The sequence below is a fragment of the Suncus etruscus genome, chromosome 2 (assembly GCF_024139225.1).
Source record: "Suncus etruscus isolate mSunEtr1 chromosome 2, mSunEtr1.pri.cur, whole genome shotgun sequence".
Taxonomy (NCBI): Eukaryota; Metazoa; Chordata; class Mammalia; order Eulipotyphla; family Soricidae; genus Suncus; species Suncus etruscus.
In genome coordinates this window covers 64,424,873-64,445,638 of record NC_064849.1, presented here as the reverse complement: position 1 = coordinate 64,445,638, position 20,766 = coordinate 64,424,873, and the positions used below count along the sequence as shown (strand labels likewise).

The window sequence follows — 20,766 nt, the reverse complement described above, 5'->3', positions numbered from 1 at the left end:
TTTTTATTTTAGCACCTTAATTACAAACATGATCATAGTTGGGTTTCAGTCATAAAAAGAACACCACTCTTCACCAGTGCAACATTTCCATCATCAATGTCCCCAATGTCCCTCCTCCCCACTTCTGCCTGTATTTGAGACAGGCATTCTACTTTTCTCATTTATTGACATTATCACCGTAGTTGTCAGTGTAGTTATTTCTCTAACTGCACTCACCACTCTTTGTGGTGAGCTTCATTCATATCATGAGCCAGTCCTTCCAGCCCTCATCTCTATTGTCTCTGGGCACTATTACAATAATATCTTTTTTTTCTTCTTAAAACCAATAGATAGTGACAATATTCTGTATAGGGAGCAGTACTCTTCTAATTTCAAAAGGACCCCTTAATATTCTTTCTAGAAATAGAATAAGAATAGAGTTTATAAGTCAATCTTATTCAAGGTTCATAGGCACAAAACCTTACACAAATAATCAATTCTATATTTGATTTCAACCATTTATAGAAATATAATAGATTACAATAAGTTAGGTTTCCTCTTAGAGTGCAGGCCTGTTTAACTTTAGAAAATTGCCAGATAGATTTCAGAGAAAGAACATCATTTTCTCAGTATTGCTTTCTGTAAAATCCAGGATCCACTAATGATAACCATGGTAACCATTTTTGCCCACCAGAATAGAAATGTTCTTTCCTGGTGAACAGTATCTGTGCTACTACAGAAACCATTTTTATCAACTTCTCAACTAGCGACAAAACTGAGGTTTTCATCTTGCCCACAGAATACGAAAAAGTGCTTCTCTCTTTGCACACAAATGTATGATTCTGTGCTACACTGGTATTTTCCTCCAGGTATTCTCCTTGGGCAGTTCTGACTTTGGAAAAAAATTACATATAGGATCCTTTAGAGAAGTTGATAATGAATATGGCATGCTGATTTGAGAAGGGAAGGACTGTGATGGGGAGAGCTTGAAGCTCTGTTTCTACTGTAGTCCTCCCTGGGGACCTGCTGCTGACTGCTCTAAGGTCTTTGTTTGGGGAAGGACCTTGGGGTCTTCTGACACAGGGGCCATTATCATCATTGCACAAAGGTCATGGCTGACTCCTACCTTGATGGGGCCAAGCACAATTTTCTTTTAGGTGGTTGTTTCAGGTATACAAGTTCTCAGTGAGAGATGTTGTATGATTGTCTCTTATTGAACTGGACCTGGAAAGAGCTCTGGCTACTTCTCTATCATTTGGGCAACCAAGATGAGAAGCATAGGAGGGCTAGTGGGAATAGAAGCCAAGAAAGCTGTTCAATGTTGAAGAAAATATGAGGCAAAGGGATTGATATTCTCAGCTATTCTGTGATGCTATTTCCAGTAGATAACATTTTTAAATAGAAGAATAATGGTTTACTATACTATAAATATTTATGTTTTAGTTGTATAGTGGTAACCACACATACCCAGAGTGCCAATGTGCCTCACCACTGTCTATAGGTTCATTATGTTTGTCTGTTTGTTTTTTGAGCCGCACCTGGTGACTCTAGGGTTATTCCTGGCTATGCACTCAGGAATACTCCTGGCTTGGGGGACCATATGGGTCACTGGGGATCAAATCCAGATCCGCCCTTGGTCAGTCACATGCAAAGCAAACACCCTACCGCTGCACTGTCATTCTAGACCCTATAGGTTTGTTCCCACCTTGGTGACCTCAGTCTTGTTGTCAGAGTCTGAGCATTTGTTTTTTATTGACTTATTGTATCCCTCTATTTTTTCCATTTCATTATATACCATATATGAATCCTCTGTCTGGTATTTGTCTTTTTTATTTTGACCTATTTTGTTTATTGTGACAAATTCAAGTTCCATTTTTGGTGTAGCAAAACGCAAGATTCCATTTTTTTCTCATAGCAGCATAATATTACATTGTATATATAACACACATATATTTTCTTTAATCATTTTTCTATTGTTGAGTACATGAGTTGTTTAGATATTTTAACTAGTGAAAAAAGAACACATATACATACATATTTTTTGATCTTATATTTTGATTTTCTTGGGTTAATTTTATGGCCCTCTCCACAGGAAAAGTTTGTGTATTTCCTTACTCTTTAGGGTGAGGTTCTCAGTCAGCACTTTCCTTACTGCAAAGATCTTTTCCATGTCTGAACATGTTGAGCGCTTGTGCCCTCCCCCTGCATGCTCTTACCTGTTTTGAATTAGAGTTGGCCACAACAAGTAAAAGCACCCTACCAAGTGTGCTACCTATCACTCAGGACCATAGGCAATATTTTAATGAGAAAAAAGGTTTGAGGCTCTAGGAAACCACTGTAAAATTTTGGTTTCAACCTGATACCATGTGTGGTCCCTTGAGACTTGCCAGGAGTGATCTGTGAAGAGTAAGCTCTGAGTACTGTCTGGTGTAGCCCCAAATCAAAATAAAACAGGGGCCAAAATAAAACAATAAAATAAAATAAAATAAAATAAAGGAGTGATAGCACAGCAGTGGGTGTTTGCCTTGTACACAGCTGATCCAGGATAGACCTGGGTTTAATCCCCGGTGTCCCATATGGTCCCCCATGCCAGAAGTGATTTTTTTTTTTTGGTTTTTTGGTTTTTGGGCCACACCCGGCGTTGCTCTGGGGTTACTCCTGGCTGTCTGCTCAGAAATAGCTCCTGGCAGGCACGGGGGACCATATGGGACACCGGGATTTGAACCAACCACCTTTGGTCCTGGATCGGCTGCCTGCAAGGCAAACACCGCTGTGCTATCTATCCGGGCCCCAGAAGTGATTTCTGAGTGATAGCCAAGACCCCTGAGCGTCACCAGGTGTGGCCCCAAAACGGAACGAAACCAAATCAAACCAAAAAGGCTGATCTCTAAAGGTTATAATTTCCTTCAATCTTCCACATATTTTATCCTTTCAAATATATTGTATGATTATTCAATAAGACAGTGACAAAAATAGTGACATTAACTGAACATGCATATGATGTGTCCCTGACAGCCTTAGGGATAAATAGGTACAGAGGTTTATATAATGGAATGATGTAGTAGATGATAAAAGATAAAGCAAAATAAAAATGATACAATTTTTAGACATGGAATAAATATGAAATAATAATAAAGTTATCATTCATAACTTAGTAGATGCTAAGAAAACTGTTTAAAAATCAGTGATAAAAGAGAAATTAGGGGCCAGAGCGATAGTGCAGTGGTAGGTCATTTTCCTTACACATGGCTGACTCAGGATGGACCTTGTTTGGATCCCTGGCATCCCATATGGTCCCCCAAGCCAGGAGCAATTTCTGAGCGCAGAGCCAGGAGTAACCTGAGCATTACCAGGTGTGGCCCCAACAAAACAAAACAAAACAAAACAAAACAAAACAAAACGAAACAAAACATAACACAAAAGAGAGAAATTAGTTTCCAAGACCTTGATATTTACAGGGAATTAGACTTGGAGGAATCATGTAAAACTGATTTGTTTCTCCAAGTAATATTTTTTTATTTTTCTCAGTCCATCTAAGAAAATCTCACCTATTTCCTGCCTCTACATTATTTCATCTATGACACTTCATCTCATTTCTTTTGCTGTTTAAATGGAATAATTGTTAAACAGTGTAATGAACAATTCCTTCTTGTGTATAACTATCTTCCCCCATTAAGTTTTCTTTCTAGGAACATTGTCTTCCAAATGTACAGACCAATTGTGTAGCCTTCATTCTGTCTTTTAAAATAAAGAATAAATTTGGGTCTTGATTCTGCCCATCAACATTTCCTAATAGATTTCCATATTAATTTTAAATTTATCTTATTAAAATATACTTAAAATTCTCATACTTAAGATTCCACGCCAATATTATCATCTGACATATTGCTTCCAACCCAATTTCGGCTAGACTAACTGGAGGACCTACAAAAGACAGAGTTAGGAAACTTGTCACAATCAGAGCATTATAGAAGTATCTCTGCGTGATGACCCCATGTCATGTTATCCAGATGGAAAGGGCACAGTCTAATGTGGTCAATCATCAGATATCCTAAGCTTAATAAATAGAAGGAAATCCTTTGACAATAGATTCAAAGCAAGATACTTAGCAAATGAGTAAAGGCTGAGAACTCATTTTGATCAGTCAATAGTCACCGACTTATCATTAACAGCTATAACCACAAATTACCTTTATTGGGTTTAATGTATTGAAAGTACAGTTGGCTCTTTACAGTTAAGGTAGCCACAGTGGGAACCTCAAAAAGGAAAAGATCACTGGGGTCGTAGATCAAAGACAAAGATGCTATTTTCTGCTAATTTGGAGTGTTTCTGTTGCCTGCACTGTTATAAGGAAGGGAATTGTAGGAACACTGGAGAAACATTTTCTAAGGGAATGGTTTTTAAATTGTACAAATGGAAATGGAATGCCTCACTCTGGGCATCTTTCTTTCAAAAGATCTTTTAATTACTTTGTGAGCTGCACTCTACAAAACACTGTGAATCACTTAGTGAGCTATAAAACTTAGTTTTTAATCTTGAGGAGTGACTCATGCATTAGCCAAATAAAGAGCAAAAATATAATAATAACAAAACAACAAAATAGCAAAAAGAATATAAAATAAACTTAAATGTGGTTACTAATGGTGGCAGGAGCTTGGAAGGAAAAATATTATAGAGAAATAGATTAGGTTAACCTGATCTTTTATAGGAAATGGGAAAGACTACCTTGAGAAAGGTCTTTGTGCAGTCCAGAGAACATACACTTGCAAAGAAAGGTTATTTGATGTATTCAAGTAATTTTTTGAGGCGGGTAGAAACTCTCAAGCGAAGCTTGATGGGTTCTTGTTTGGTCTTGGTAACTTCTGACTAGGCAGTTCACTGTAAGACCAGGGGAGAAAATGGTGCTGAGGCCCTCTGGTACTGGGGATTATCTGCCCTAGCAGATGGTGCTCGGAACCAACAGGGCCACATCTCGTGGTACTTAGTGACCTCCTGGGTGCTCTTAAAATCATCATGTGATAGATCAAACCAGGATCAGCTGACTACAAGGGATGCATACTTTAACCTCTTTATCCTTCTCTGATGCTTCAGTAATTATCTTGAGGCCACCACACACCTAAAGGATCTGGGATGCTTCAGAACTATGAGCAAAAATAGGAATTTTCTAAAATTATTATTAATATTGTAATGCTATTTATTATAAATAAATCAATATATATAATTCATTTAATTATTTAATATTAATCACGATAAACTATTTACTATTTAATATGAGAAAACTAATATTAACTATGGGAAACTATTTGATATTAATTATGAGAAAAATAAGAACATTTTCAAAAACATTATTAATATTTTAATTATATTTATTATAATTTAATTTAACATATTTAATTCATTTAATTATATAATATATTTAATTTATTTAATTGTAAATATTATTAATATATTAAATTTATTCAAAAATAATGTATTGATTTCCAGAAAATATATGAAAATTAAAGAACTGATAAATTAATATATTTATAAATTTAAATTAGTCCTTAACCAAAGGTATCACAATACTACAAGAAACAATTTTAAATTGAGAGAAAATATTTTTTTTATATTTGGTTTTTGGGTCATACCTGGGAACTCTCAGGGTTTTCTCCTGGCACTATGCTCAGAAATTGCTCCTGGCAGACTCAGGGGACTATATGAGATGCCGGGATTCAAACCACTGACCTTCTGCATGCAAGGCAAATGCCCTACCTTCATGCCATCTCTCTAGCCCCAAGAAAATATTTTCACTTATCTGCTAAAAATTGATATCTACTATATGTTGTAACTCTAAATATTTAAGAAAAGAACCTCAAATGTGAATGTGTAAAATATCGATAATGCACAGAAGACCAAATTCAAATGTTTAAAAAGATAATATGCCTTATCAAGAGTCAGGAAAGTGGTAATAAACCTATTATGGTTTATCATTTTACATTTCACAGACTGTCAAGTATTATGTTTCAGAATACTGAATTTGGGGGCAGTAATTGGATCAATAACTTGCTAAGACAATTAAATCATATCAAATTATCAAGAACAAGTGAAGGCATTCAACTAAGATCATTTGAGGGCCAAAGCAATGGCGTGGCAGTAGGGTGTTTGGCTTGCACATAGCTGACCTAGGAAGGAATGTGGTTCTATCTCCCATGTCAAATATGGCCTCTAAGCCTGGAGTGATTTCTGATGCATAGCCTGGAGTAACCTATGAGTGTCACTGGGTGTGGTCCAAAAACAAAAACAACCGCCCCCAAAACATATAAGATCATTTGATTCAATATTATATCTTATTATATGCTAGCGAGGAATAAGGGGCCAGGAGTGGCCCCTATCTGTAAGGAATGTGCTAGTTCTTCCACTCTTTGAACACTCCAGTTTCCTTTCATATCCCAATGATGTGAACTTAAAGTTTATAGCCTGTCTAAATTGCTTCATTTCTAGTAAATGGGGGTAAACTTGAATATGCCCAGTGATGAAAGGGCATCCTGTTCAAAGAAAGTTCCCACTTTGATCTCTGAACTTAGGTACTTACTACAAGCACTAAGAATCCTAAATAAATGCATTGAAATATTAATGAATGTAAGCAAACAACACCCTTAAAAAAGCTGGAATGACTATATTAATATTAGATGACACAAATTTTAGACTCAGAAAAGTTGTAAGTGACAAGATGGATACTTTGTTCTAGTCAAGGGATATGTGCAACAGGAAGATCACACTACTAAATATATATGCACACAATGAGAGATGAGAAAAATATCTCATACAATTATGACAAATTTGAAAAAGGATATAAATAATCACACAGTAATTGTGGGAGACCTCAACACAGCCCTGTCAACACTTGATAGGTCAATCAGACTGAAACCCAACAAAAATATACTAGCCTTGAAAAGAGAAATGGAAGAAAGAAAGCTGAATACACATTTTTCTTTATTGTACATGGATCATTCTTCAGATATATCACATGATGGCACATAAAACATACCTCTATAAAATCAAGAAAATAGAAATTTTGCATGCTACCTTCGCCAACTACAAGGCTCTGAAATTAGATATTCACTATAAAGGGACACAGAAGAAAAACTTTAACACCTGTAAATTAAACAGCCTACTACTGAACAACCAGTGGGTCCAAGATGAAATCAAAGAGAATATCAAAACTTTTCTAGAAACAAATGACAATGGAGACACAAACTATCAGAATCTATGGGATACAGCAAAAGCAGTTCTGAGAGAAAAAATTTATAGCTTTACAAGTACAGATCAGGCAGGAAGAAGGGGCATACCTTAATAACCTAATAATGCAGTTCATAAAATTAGAAAATGATCAACAAAAGGAACCAAAAATAGGGAGACAGAAGGAAATAACAAAGCTGAGAGCAGAAGTCAATGAAATGGAAACGCAAATAATAATCTGAAAGATCAACGAAAGCAGAAGTTGGTTCTTTGAAAAAATAAACAAGATAGATAGACCATTGGCAAAACTCACAAAGAAAGAGAGAGAAAAACTTGATAACTCGTATCAGAAATGAAAAGGGGGAGATCACTACAGATATAGCAGAGATTCAAAGGGTAATCAGAAACTACTTTGAGAAACTCTATGCCACCAAATATGAGAATCTGGAAGAAATGGATAAATTCTTGAACTCCTATAACTTTCCACTGTTGAATAAGGAAGACATAGCATATCTAAACACCCCATTACTATTGAGGTCATTAACATGGTAATCAAAAGTCTGCCTGAAAACAAAAGCCCAGGCCCAAATGGTTTCACTAATGAATTATTTAAAACCTTTCAAGAGGAACTACTTCCAATCCTGGCCAGGCTCTTTCATGAAATTGAAAAAAAATGTAAACACTTCCAAATAGCTTTTATGAAGCAAACATCACCTTGATATCACAACCAGACTGAGATGCTGCCAAAAAAGAAAATTATAGACCAATATCTCTGATGAACACAGGTGCAAAGATCCTCAACAAAATCCTGCCAAATAGGATCCAATGCCTCATCAAGAAGATCATTTACTATGATCAAGTAGGTTTCATCCCAGGAATGCAAGGTAGGTTTAACATCTGTAAGTCTATCAATATAATACACAACATCAACAACAAGACAAATAAAAATCACATGATCATATCAATAGATGCAGAGAAAGCATTTGATAAGATCCAACACCCATTCTTGATCAAAACTCTCAGCAAAATGGGAATGAAAGGAACCTTTCACAATATGGTTAAGGTCATCTACCACAAGCCAATGGCAAATATTATTCTCAATGGAGAAAAACTAAAAGCCTTCCCTCTAAATTCTGGTAGAAGACAAGGCTGTCCTCTCTCACCACCCCTATTAAACATAGTACTCAAAGCACTTGCTATAGTGATTAGGCAAAAAAAAGATATCAAGGGAACCCATATAGGAAAGGAAGAAGTTAAACTCTCACTGTTTGCAGATGACACGATACTATACTTAGAAAACCCTAAAGGCTCTACCAAAAAGCTTCTAGAAACAGTAGATGCAATATAGCAATGTGGCAGGCTACAAAATTAAGACACAGAAATTAATGGGCTTTTTATATACCAATAATGATAGGGAAGAAATGGACATTAAGAAAAACGACCCCATTCACACTAGTGCCAAACAAAATCAAATATCTTGGAGTCACTTGATAAGACGTGAAGGACCTATACAAAGAAAACTATAAAACATAGCTCCAAGAGCTTGAATGTTGCCCTAGGCTTTCCCCATTCCCCACTCGACTCCTTAGGGATGGTCTGGGTGGGAGCCCTGAACTTCCGGCCTCCCAGCTTCATGAAGGTTCTCTTTCTTTCCTGGGAGCTGGGAGTCTCTACCAGCAAGGGGTTCGGCAGGCCTCTGCCATGCCAGAGGTCTTCTTAACCAGGCCTACGGGGGGTGCGAGACTTGGGTGACCCCAGCACCCCTCTACCGCCTTGCTGCAGATCTCCAGTGCTTCCCCGGGCCACATGCCTGGGCAAGCCAGCGAGGTGGGATCCTCGGCAGAGCTTGAAGGTTTCTCTAGGCTTTACTTGTGGGTTGCACTAAAGCAGTCACTGGTAATCTCTTTCCCAGTCTATAATTTCAAAACCGCTCGGGGGCATACATTAATAACTCTCACTATCATTGAATTATGTTTTTGTGTATGCAAAATGTGCATTTTGTACTCTGTCCTTTTGCATACCCCTACAAATGATCATTTTTCTCTTAACCCTTTCACCCCCTATCATCATTACTCCCCATTTCCCTTTTAACTTATGTACTGTAGAATCCTAAGTCACAGACCATATTGGTGCCCTGGAGTTAACACCCCCCCCGAACTATTCCAAAAGGCATAGAATGAAATGTAATGTATGTCCTTTCAACATTTTATTTGTTTTCTTTGATGGCTATAACTCTTGATGAATATTTTCTTATACTCTGACGATTTCCCTTTTTATTTTTATCTATCTTTGTGAATTGTTCAATAGGGAATTTGGTGAAAGACACCCTCAGTTTAATGCTTATGCTTGAACCAAGTCATGGGTATTGTTGGACGTGTTCTTATGCCCCCATATACTCTGATAACGCCACGTGGCTTTATTTCTTGTTGGCTTAGGCACATTAAAACGGGAAAATACTATACATACAAATAAGTTCTTATCTAATAGAGATGGGAACACACAAATCTTGTAGTGCAATGGGACTTTACACCCTGGACATTAACATAATGACCTGGCACAGGCCTCAGAAGAATGGACATTCTCCATTCACCCCTGATCTAGGGAACACATCTAAGAAACATCCAAGGTTGTCTATAACATCACCTGGAGGCAATCCTCTACCAGGGAAGACCCTACTGATGCTCTGACATTAACCTACTCAAAAGAGACTTCCATTAACACTGAGAAGACTTAAGAACAACAATGACCTGCTTACTGAACTGGGCTTTCTGTATTGCCCCTTAATTGTGAGGTGAAACTAGAGGATACTCCACACCAGCCTGACTTCAATGCAGGATGTGCAGATTCCAGGATCTTTAATACAGAAACCTGATGCCAACAATAGAGACTGCGTGAAAAATTAAACTGTATTGGCACTACAGACAATTAATTTGATTGAACAAACTAGTTTGCCTGGAGCCTAGAGTTGGTCTTATGCCAGGAAACTTCAGGAGTAGGGTCTCCTTGTATTTACACCAAGGCTTTTCCTTTCCATGTCCCCCATATTTTGGTGGGCCTATGCAAACCATATTTGCCACCGTTTTTTTACTGTTAACACCGTTAACACCGTTTTTTTACTGTGCTCCTTTGACTCTAACCCTTAAAAAAACCTCTTAAACTTTTGATGTTAACTTAAACCAATATGCATGTGCATGAAAATATAAAAAATACTTTGCCTTCAATGTTTAAGGAGTCAATAAATTTCATGGCTTTAAATTGCTTGGTGTGCTGCTAAGAAATGTTATAATGTACTACAATCTGTGGACTTGTGGACAAAGTAATTGTACATGGTTTCTGACTTATTTTTCTTAATGTTCTTTGACTGTAAGTTCAATATTTAGGCGTCATCAAGGGGATTTCTTCTGAGAACTCTGTTGATGGGCAATTGTCCTTCCACTGTAACTTTACCTTGTCCTGTTTGCATCATTGTTCTCATACTTAAAAATTAAAAATTAAAAAAAACACTGCTCCAAGAAATAAGAGAGGACACCAGGAAATAGAAACACATACCCTGCTCATGGGTTGGCAGGATTAACAGCATTAAAATGGCAATACTCCCCAAAGCATTGTACAGCTTTAATGCGATCCTTTTAAAGATACCCATGACATTCTTTCAAAGAAGTGGAACAAACACTTCTGAAATTCATTTGGAACAATAAACACCCTCGAATAGCTAAAGAAATCCTTTGGAAAAAGAATATGGGAGGCATTACTTTCCCCAATTTTAAACTGTATTACAAAGCAATAATTATCAAAAGAGCTTGGTATTGGAATAAAGACAGACCTGCAGATCAGTGGAATAGGCTTAAGTACTCAGAGAATGCTCCCCAGACATACAATCACTTAATTTTTGATAAAAGAATCAGAATTCCTAAATGGAGCATGGAAAGCCTCTTCAACAAGTGGTGTTGGCACAACTGGTTAGTCACTTGCAAAAAAGCGAATTCAGACTCCCAGCTAACATGATGTATGAAGGTAAAATCCAAATGAATTAAAGAACTTGATATCAGACCTGAAACCATAAGGTATATAGAACAACACGCAGGTAAAACACTCCATGACATTGAGACTTAGTGCATCTTTAAGGAGGAAACAGTACTCTCCAAACAAGTGGGAGCAGAGATAAACAGATGGGACTATATTAAGCTGAGAAGCTTCTGCACCTCAAAGGATATAATGCCCAGGATTCAAGAGCCACCCACTGAATGGGAGAAACTATTCATCCAATACCCATCAGATAAGGGGCTAATATCCAAAATATACAAGGCACTGACAGAACTTTGCAAGAAAAAACATGTAATCCCATCAAAAAATGGGGAGAAGAAATGAACAGAGACTTTGATAAAGAAGAAATATAAATGGCCAAAAGGCACATGAAAAAATGCTCCATATCACTAATTATCAGGGAGATGCAAATCAAAACAATTATGAGGTACCATCTCATGCTACAGAGATTAGCACACATCACAAAGAATGGCAATAATCAGTGCTGGAAGGATGTGAAGAGAAAGGAACTCTTATTCACTGCAGGTGGGAATGCCGTCTAGTCCAAACTTTATGGAAAGCAATATGGAGAGTCTCCAAAAACTGGAAATTGAGCTCCCATACGATCCAGCCAGACCACTCCTAAGGATATATCCTAGGAACATAAAAATACAATACAAAAATCTTTTCCTCACACCTATATTCATTGCAGTGCTATTTACAATAGCCAGACTCTGGAAACAGCCAAGATGCCCTTCAACAGATGAATGGCTAAAGAAACTGTGGTACATATACCCAATAGAATATTATGCAGCCATCAGGAGAGATGAAGTCATGAAATTATACTATACATAGATGTACATGGAATCTATTATGTTGAGTGAAATAAGTCAGAGGGAGAGAGAAAAACACAGAATAGTCTCACTCATCTGTGGGTTTTAAGAATAATAAAAGGCATTTTTGCAGTAATTCTCAGAGACAAAAGAGAGAAGGGCTGGAATGTCCAACTCACTTTATGAAGTTCACCTCAAAGAGTGATGAGTGTTGATAAAGATGTAACTACATTGAGAACTATCATAACAATGTGAATGAATGAGGTAAGTAGAAGCCTGTCTGGAGTGCAGGCAGGGGTGGGGTGGGAAGGAGGGAGATCTGGGACATTGGCGTTGGGAATGTTGCACTGGTCGAGTGGTGTTATTTGCATGACTGAAACCCAACTACAAGCTCAGAATCTTTACAGACTCAAAACCAGCCTTGAAGGAATAAATGATAGGTCTACTTTACGACAAGACAGAACAACAGATACACCAAAATTCTACACAAAGATGACACTAAATACCATGACAATTATTTCTCTCAACGTCAATGGACTAAATGCACCTGTTAAGAGACACAGAGTGGCAAAATGGTTCAAAAAGTTGACTCCAACATTCTGCTGCCTTCAGGAAACACATCTGAATAGTCAGAACACACATAGACTCAAAATCAACGGCTGGAAGAAAATTATCCAAAATATCCAAAATCATAAAAAACATTTAGAATATCATCCAAAATCATAAATATATAAACTCCACATAATATATTTCATTATCTGGGTAACATCCTGTGGCGCATAGGTGTTACTCCTGGCTCTATGCTCAGAAATTGCTCCTGGAAGTCTTGGGGGACCATATGGGATGCCAAGAAATGAACCGGGGTCTGTCTAAGTTGGGTACATGCAAGGCAAATGTCCCACTTTTCAGCCATTGCTCCAACCCTATATTTTTAATTTTTTAAGGAATCTCCATACTCTTTCTTATGTTTTTTTTTTTATCATTTTACATTTCCACCAAGAGCATGAAACGTTTCTCTTTCTATAACTTTGATCAACAGTTGTAATTTCTTGTCTTTTGGGTATTGGCCCATTCTTAGATATATAAGATGATATCCCATTGTTGTTCTGATGTGCATTTTTCTATAAATTAGAAAAAATAAACATCATTTTATTTTATTTTTATACTAGTCATCATGGAAGTTATCTTTATTTTAACATTTCCTATGTGACATTGATTTTGCCATTCTGTGACAATTTAAGAATCATTATTCTCTATCAATAATAAAAACACTTGCCTAATTTCCCACTAAATGGTTATTTTATTATTTATTCCACTAAATACTTATTTATAGGGAAGCTAAATTGCACTCATTTTAAACCGTTTTATTAATACAGTTGCTGTAAACAGCCTAGTACCTACAATTTTGTCCTCATCTATGACTCTTCTTGACTATATCCAAAGCAGGTAGAGTATGATAGTGATGGTGCTTAATTAACACTTAACTCATTTTTGAAGGGAAGACTGATAGAGCACAAGATAGAAAGACCCTCTAAAGAAGCCATATTTAGGGCCTAAAAAATACAAGTGAGAAGAGTTAGGGCTTTATATGAGAAATGAAAGTAGAAGAAGCTGCTATGAGAGGGAGTTAGTTTTGAATTCTATGTAATTGAGATTGGAAGTCAAACTAAGCCATACAATTAGTCACAAGCAGTAAGGCACCATACTTTCCCAGAAACTAAGACATCTCTTTTATGGAGTTTAACCCTAGGTCAAAAGAGCAAGAGAAGAGAACCAAGGGATAAGAAGGAGTCTCCATTCCAGCTCAGTTTGTGGAGGACACAATCAATGACAAAACTTGAGAGCATTTTCTTGGAATGTTTCTGGGAGGCATGGAGGCACATGCCAGTCTGTTCCAAAGAAAGAGGAAGAGATGTTGTTACATTAAAGCATGTGACATTGAGGTTTGGGCGTTTCTAGAACTTCGAAGAAAACACAGCAGCATTTCTGATTTTTTTTGTCACACCCAGCAGTGCTCAGGGGTTACTCCTGGCTCCATGCTCAGAAATCACTCCTGCTCGGGGACCATATGGGATGCCGGGATTCAAACCAATGACCTTCTGCATGAAAGGCAAATGCCTTACCTCCATGCTATCTCTCTGAGCAGCATTTCTGATGTCTACGATCAGTAAACACATGGGCATTAAAGAAGGTGAACTCAATCTCGAGGCTGAGATGAGTTGATAAGGCTTTTCAGTTGTTCCAGGCTCAGGACGGAAAGGCTTAGTGTTAGTGAAGAAGAGAATTGGAGCACCATGGCTTACTAAGGGCTGTTTGTGAGTACTGGTGAAGCTCCTCCTCTTGGAGACTTTTGGGGGTGAGTGATGTGGCAGGAAGGAAGGTGAGAAGGTGACTGAGATACCTAAGTGCAGAATTCAAGGAACTCAGACCAGTGGAGTCTCAGGTGTGGAGGGTAGATTGGGCCTGGAAAGTGTGGCTCACCTCAGTTGTGGTAAGTGGGTGGGAAAGAAAACACCTATGAATCATTGGTCAGAAGCCTCCCCCCTGACCAGACTCTGGAAATTATTTCAAAGAAAATGTTCTCGTTCTTATTTTTAAGTGAATGAGAGAAGACAATTTGCCCTCCACTCTCCATTTCCACTATTACCTACCCTAAGGACACTGAGAGTGCTCAAAGTCTCTGATCTTTAATCAGCTTTCATAAAACCTATCAGCATTCTCAAGTCACATCAGAGTGTGAATGTGTAGGAGAAAGGAATCCAGGGCCCAGGCTATTGTTGAGGAAGTCATTGCAAAGTCACTTTGGAGTGGGTTTTAGGAAAGGAGGTTGATGGAAATGCAGTGGGTAAAGCAAACAGCATCATGTCACTTTGTCTCCCTGTCTCTGTCTTTGTCTGTCTGTCTCCCTCCTTCCCTCCTTCCCTCCCTCCCTCTCTCCCTCCCTTTCTCTCTCTCTCTCTCTCTCTTTCACACACACACACACACAACTTGAGATCAGAACTGGATGTGGTAACTTCCTGTTTGACATTTCACACAGCTCTATAAATTTATTAGCCAAATGAAAACTTCTTGAAGGTATGACTTGATTTTGAGGAAAACCACCAGCTTTAAAACATTGTGTGTATGCTTCCAGTTGGAACATTTTAAAATTTTTGGGTTTTTAATAAAAGAAAATTGATGTATCACAGTGCAAACAATACGATGTTTTACTTTCTATCTGACAAGCAATCTGGAGGTGGTCACTCAGTGCTGGTGCAGTGAGAAAACCCCATTGTTTTCAGTGTCTTTGAGTTCTGTTTGTGCATATTAATTTCTCAGCCTTACACTTAGAGTTCCCTTGTCATAAAATGGCTGTAGTTCCTCAAGTTATCATATCTGATTTTTATCAGGAAAGAAACAAGAAATGAGAAGAAAAAGCTTGTGAAAATTAATCAAGCAAAAACCAAAAATAAAACTATCTCAGATATCTGTTTATCTTTTGTTACCTAGAACTTTAGAAAACAATTGTGCCTATCAGCACAAAAATGTACTAGATACACACACACATCTATCATTCTCACTCCAAATAGGAGCTTTGGTTGGTTATAACATATGGCGAGCAGATTCCTCATAAATTATAATCAACATTGTATATTTTCTGAATTTATGTATTTTATAACTTTTTGTTTTATTATTTCCCTGTATACTTGTTTTACATATCTTTATTTTAGTTGTTCCTAAGATTCCTACAATTTTGTTACTATTACATTTACTACCTTTAAAATGCATATTAAAAGTATTATAATAAGCAACATAAATTTATATATTAATTTATTTTTAAATTTGCCCTTTCTTTACATTATTAATGTTGTTGCAATGATTGGATGATGCAAATATACCTGCCTGTGTTGCTTACAGATTAGTTTGTTGCTGCTGAGGTTTGTCATCGTGTTGCAGTGCTTGCAGAAGAGATAACTAGGAATCTGCTCAGTTTTTAAATTTAAAAATATTTTTTGACTTTTTGGTCACACCTGGCAGCGCTCAGGGATTACTCCTGGCTCTATGCTCAGAAATCGCTCCTGGCAGGCTCACGGGACCATATGGAATTCCCGGTTTCGAACCACCATGCTTTGGCATCTATGGCAAACGCCTTACCACTGTGCTATCTCTCCGGTCCGGATCTGCTCATTTTTAAGGGACTGAGGGAAAGATGTGTATTCCTACATATTTTTGGCACATCTTAGATACAGGTGTATTTTTACATTTCAAGTAGAAGCTGTGTGATATCCTACTTTTTCCCTATAAAGGTACCATATTTTTTGCTAACTAGTGGACAAAATGTGTGAGACCTGCCTGTGAGGACTATGGGGTTCCAGAATATTTGTTGCCTATTACCAAAAGGTGCAATGGCAGGAGATTGGATACAGAAGAGTGTCAATTTAAAATTGGCACAAGTCTCTGCTGGCAGGCATGGCCCATGTGGAGGCAGAGATTTGTAGAAACACAGGAGTAGAGCAGGGAATGTGAGGCCAGTTGAGACCAACAAGAGCTGTTTACCAAGAGCTCAAAGGTCTGTGGAAGCCTCAAGTAGGGCCTTCCTGATGGTGCGGTCTGGGCAACTTTGGAACCCTGAATGGAGCACAACCCTGTGATCGAAGGGTTATTTCGGCATTTTGGGGACCACAGCACTCCGAATGCTCATGCCGAGCTTGCAGGAAGAGGATCATATTTTTGACATCGGTGGCCATTCAAATCTGATTCAAATTCCTTCACTAGATACACGGTTGGTTCCCGTCACTAAAGTCTGAGTGGATACAGTCCTGCTGCTGCTTTCAGGGGCAAGAAGAAAACTGTTCCCTGCCTTGTTTTTCAATGAGTGGGGAGGATGCCCATGGGAACCTTTTATAAGTCCCCATTTCTTGCTGCACCTCTGCCCTAGATCCCTGTGATCACACCACACACTGTCCCAGAATCACAGACACAGACTGAGTCCCGGTGAGTCCCACCAGGAATGAGTGGGCTTACAACGATGGCAGTTTCCCACACTAGGACTTGCTGACTTCAGAGCATAGGGCCATCTTGGGCTCCTGTGTGTCCCTCTGTGCTAGGGCATTTGAGATCCTGCTGGATGGAAAATCCCTAATGCAACCGTACTACAGAGAGGGAATTCCACAGAGCAATGGGAAGGAACAACTCAGGGCAGTAGGGCCAGAGGTACAAGAATGGTACCAAAAGATCTGGGAGTGCAAGATGGAAAGCATCAAAGAGACTGGTGGCTGAGCTGGGCCGAGGTATAGGGAGTACCTGGACACTCAGAAGTGAAAATGGTGTGTGTGTGTGTGTGTGTGTGTGTGTACTCTCTTCCAACAACAGAAAGACTCCTTTGAGCCTCAGGCCAAAGTCTGTGCTTCCTCAGGGTCAGTCTGTCCTCTTCAGAAAGACAGAGGAGAAAATGTGGATGGACAGGGGCTGAGGACCTTTCTGTAGTGTTAGGGGTTTGTGGAGAGTAAAATGGAGTAAGCAACCATACAAGCTTTCTGATCACAAATGTGACTGTGAAGGAGGTCACACAGAGCCACAACTCAATGATTCTACAGATTTTATTGAGATCCTCCCCCATCTGGAGGTAGGCAAACTTTTTCAGAGGAGGGGCTTGAAGCTGCAGTTACATCTTTCTCAGAGTTTCATCTATCCAAGGAAGGAAACTGGAGATTCTGGTGTAGACTCCAGGTGTTTTTCCCTTAGGGTCTCCATAGGACACAATGCCCTGGGCCACATTGTCACACACAAGTGGGCCCCCGGAGTCTCCCTGTGGATATGAGAGTTGGGTCCATCTTCTCCTGTATAAGATCCCTCTCAAAGCCCAGTGAGTCCATTTGGGTAGAGGCAGGCAGGCTGGGGTATTGCTGCCAGGGTCTGATCTCAGACATTGTTAAGGTCCCTCACCCAGGGGCATAGCCTGTGCCCTGTTGGGCCTGAGTATAAGCAATGGGTTACCCTCAGTGGGTGCATTATAACAACCTGGTAGGGCCAGCTCTGGCATCACTTGGCCTTACAAGATAATTATGAACACTCTGGCTGTCCTTAGAGTAGAGAATCCTCCCTGGGATACACTGTGTGCTATTTTCATGGGCCTTAGAGGATGGCAAAGGCTCCACTTCTAAACAGATTCCCCCTCTTCCCCCCTTCCTGCCAGATAGAAACACCTAGATCAGAAGATGACAGCTCTCACTACCCAGTGACTAGGCCTCCATTCCTCTTGAATCAGGTCTAGACCCAGAGTCAAACATGGCAGTGATTTCATCTTACCTTCATGGCATCTTCTTCTTCATAGTTTCCTGCACACAGTTGCATGGTAGGGTCATAATCTCCAAAATTCAACTCACATTCCCTATCCTCTTGTATTTTCAACTCCACCTCCATCAGTTTATCAGATAAGGTATTATTGATATCAATTCTTCCCCAACCAGCCACACTGCACTGTTGTCCTGGTTTTAACTTGGTTTGTGGGTCTGGCAGGCTCAAGGTATTTATTTCTTTAGTTAATTTGACCTTTTTACATAGCTATAAGAGGAGTTGGGGAAAGAGAGAGACAGAGACAGAGAGACATTGAGAGACAGAGAGAGATAGTCAGTTAGTCCAACACAGCCCATAGTCCTTGGTCCTGGATCCTAACATGGGAAACATGTCCTCCTCTTCCCAAACCACTAGAAATGTCAGGCACTGGTTTGCAGGGGGAGCACAGGTGTCAGTTAAGCAAACATGGGTCCAGAACAAGTTAGACCCAGCAGTTTTTTACCTTCAGCAACATGATATCATTGAAGTCAGTATCATTATTGTAGTCTTCATGGGGGAAGGTTGCACACACAGTACACTCCTTTGACTTCTTCTCTTTTTTTATAATGTTGTGGGCACCCAGTTTCACCTTAAAGTTTCTGTACAAAGAGCACACAAGGTGTGTGATCATAAAAGACAGGTCAGCATGTGGTCCTGCAGTGGATATCTACAGCCTGGGACTAAGCTGAAAACTGATTTTTCAGCAGCTGAAGGGGTTCCGTGAAACTAATGATCCCTGCCCTGGTGATAGTCAGGAATGAGTGTCACCAGAAAATGGTAAAATGGCATTGCTTGTTTCTGGGTGCTAATGTGTAGGCAGTGAAGAATCCCTGCAGGTCTGCATTAGCCTGTCCTTTTCCCCAGAAACCTACTCATCTTTCCCTGTTGAGGAGTCTTCTGGCTCACTTACTGTAGCTGGACAGTACCTAGTAGAAATAGAGCTCTCATCCAAGAGAGTGATTCTGTGACTCTCCTCACCTTCCATTGCAGTGAGCAGCCGTCAACACCACATTATTTTGGATCAGGAAACCTCCACAACGCATTGTTTTATTAGTATCTTTCTTGATGTATCGTAGAAATGCCATGTAGGGTCGAGAGTGGGGCTTGGCTTCATGTCCGCCAATGATCTCCCCTGAGAAAATGTCAGTTGAATGTGAGTATCCCTTTGGTGCCTCTGCTGACTTCTTTGAGAGATCAGGGCATCAAGTTGGTCTGGTGCACAGTTTCCTTTGAGGAGAGAGCTTAACATCCTCCTCCCAGCCCCATACATACCACGGAGAAGAGCAACAGCTTGCCAGCCAGACCCTGACCATAGAGGATGGAAAACTCATGCTTGTCCTAGGGACAGTGGTATTATAGGGGTCTTACCATTGCAATTCATACTAAATCCTAAGACCCCAGTAATGTGATGTTCAGCCAAAACCTTTTATAGAGGGAGACTGAGGTCAGGGTTGAGTGTGCCCCAACCCATTTTTCAAGCATCTCATAGGATTCCCTGTTAGTGATGCTCTGTTAGTGAGGTGTTTCTAGGAAGGATCCCAGAAGACCTGTGAGGATGGCTGGAGGTATCAGTGCTGGTGGGATTCGGGAAGTAGAGAAAGTTGGATTTGTCAAACAGTGACTTACTCCTTGACAAAGAGGCTGCTGATAAGTGCCTGGGAGGAGAACAGAGTTTGGGAGAAAGATTGAAAGAATGGAGAACATAGCCAGGCAGAAGCAGACCTCCGGGGACAGTAATAGCAGTCCATAAGATCATTGTGAGGTCTGCTATGTCCCACCAAGTACTGCTGATGAGACTCCCTTCTCTCAGACATGGGAGTACATACCTCATTCCCCTATCCCGTCTTGCAGGAGTTAGCATTTATTCTTCACCAGTATTCCCACCTTCAAGCCACCCTGAGGTTTGTTTCAGAGGCAGAGGTATTTGCAGGAGTAATGCCAACTTTTTTCAGATTAGACTGCCACCAGAATTTTTTTACCTAGCATAATCCTTGGAGGGACTCATGTGGGCCAGATGCCAGTTCAAAATGTTCTACTAACCCATGGCTAGGCAGCATCAGGAAAGGTAGGAGCATCCACAGTGAGAGGGATCATGCTCATGGTGGGAGGGGTCACTCACCTGCTTCAGCCCTGACGGACAGTGCAAAGCTCAGCAGAAGGAGCAGGAGCATCTTCCTAGGAGGTGACAGCTGAGCAGCTCTGTGTCTCCTCTGTGGTTACCTTTATATTCTAGGAGAAGAAGATCTGTAGCTTTGCTCAGTGGCCTGATGGGTCTCTGTCTAGTTTTAAGATGCTTCATCCTAGTTTTTATAATGCAACCTCCCCACCTCCTATGCCAATGATGTTTTCTAGGTGGCTTTGTGGGAATGTAACACAGAGGTCACAGCACAACCTCAGA

General features: G+C 39.5%; 1 protein-coding gene across 1 annotated transcript; it reads right to left on the bottom strand.

Moving 5' to 3' along the window:
* Positions 1 to 16,466: 16,466 nt before the first annotated feature.
* LOC126001704 (mast cell protease 1A-like) lies at positions 16,467 to 20,539 on the bottom strand. The gene is made up of 5 exons (XM_049768957.1): positions 20,488 to 20,539; positions 19,347 to 19,500; positions 18,832 to 18,967; positions 18,342 to 18,596; positions 16,467 to 16,661 (listed from the first exon to the last, which is right to left on the bottom strand). The coding sequence occupies exons 1-5, from the start codon at positions 20,537 to 20,539 to the stop codon at positions 16,467 to 16,469; spliced, it is 792 nt and encodes a 263-aa protein (XP_049624914.1).
* Positions 20,540 to 20,766: the final 227 nt, after the last annotated feature.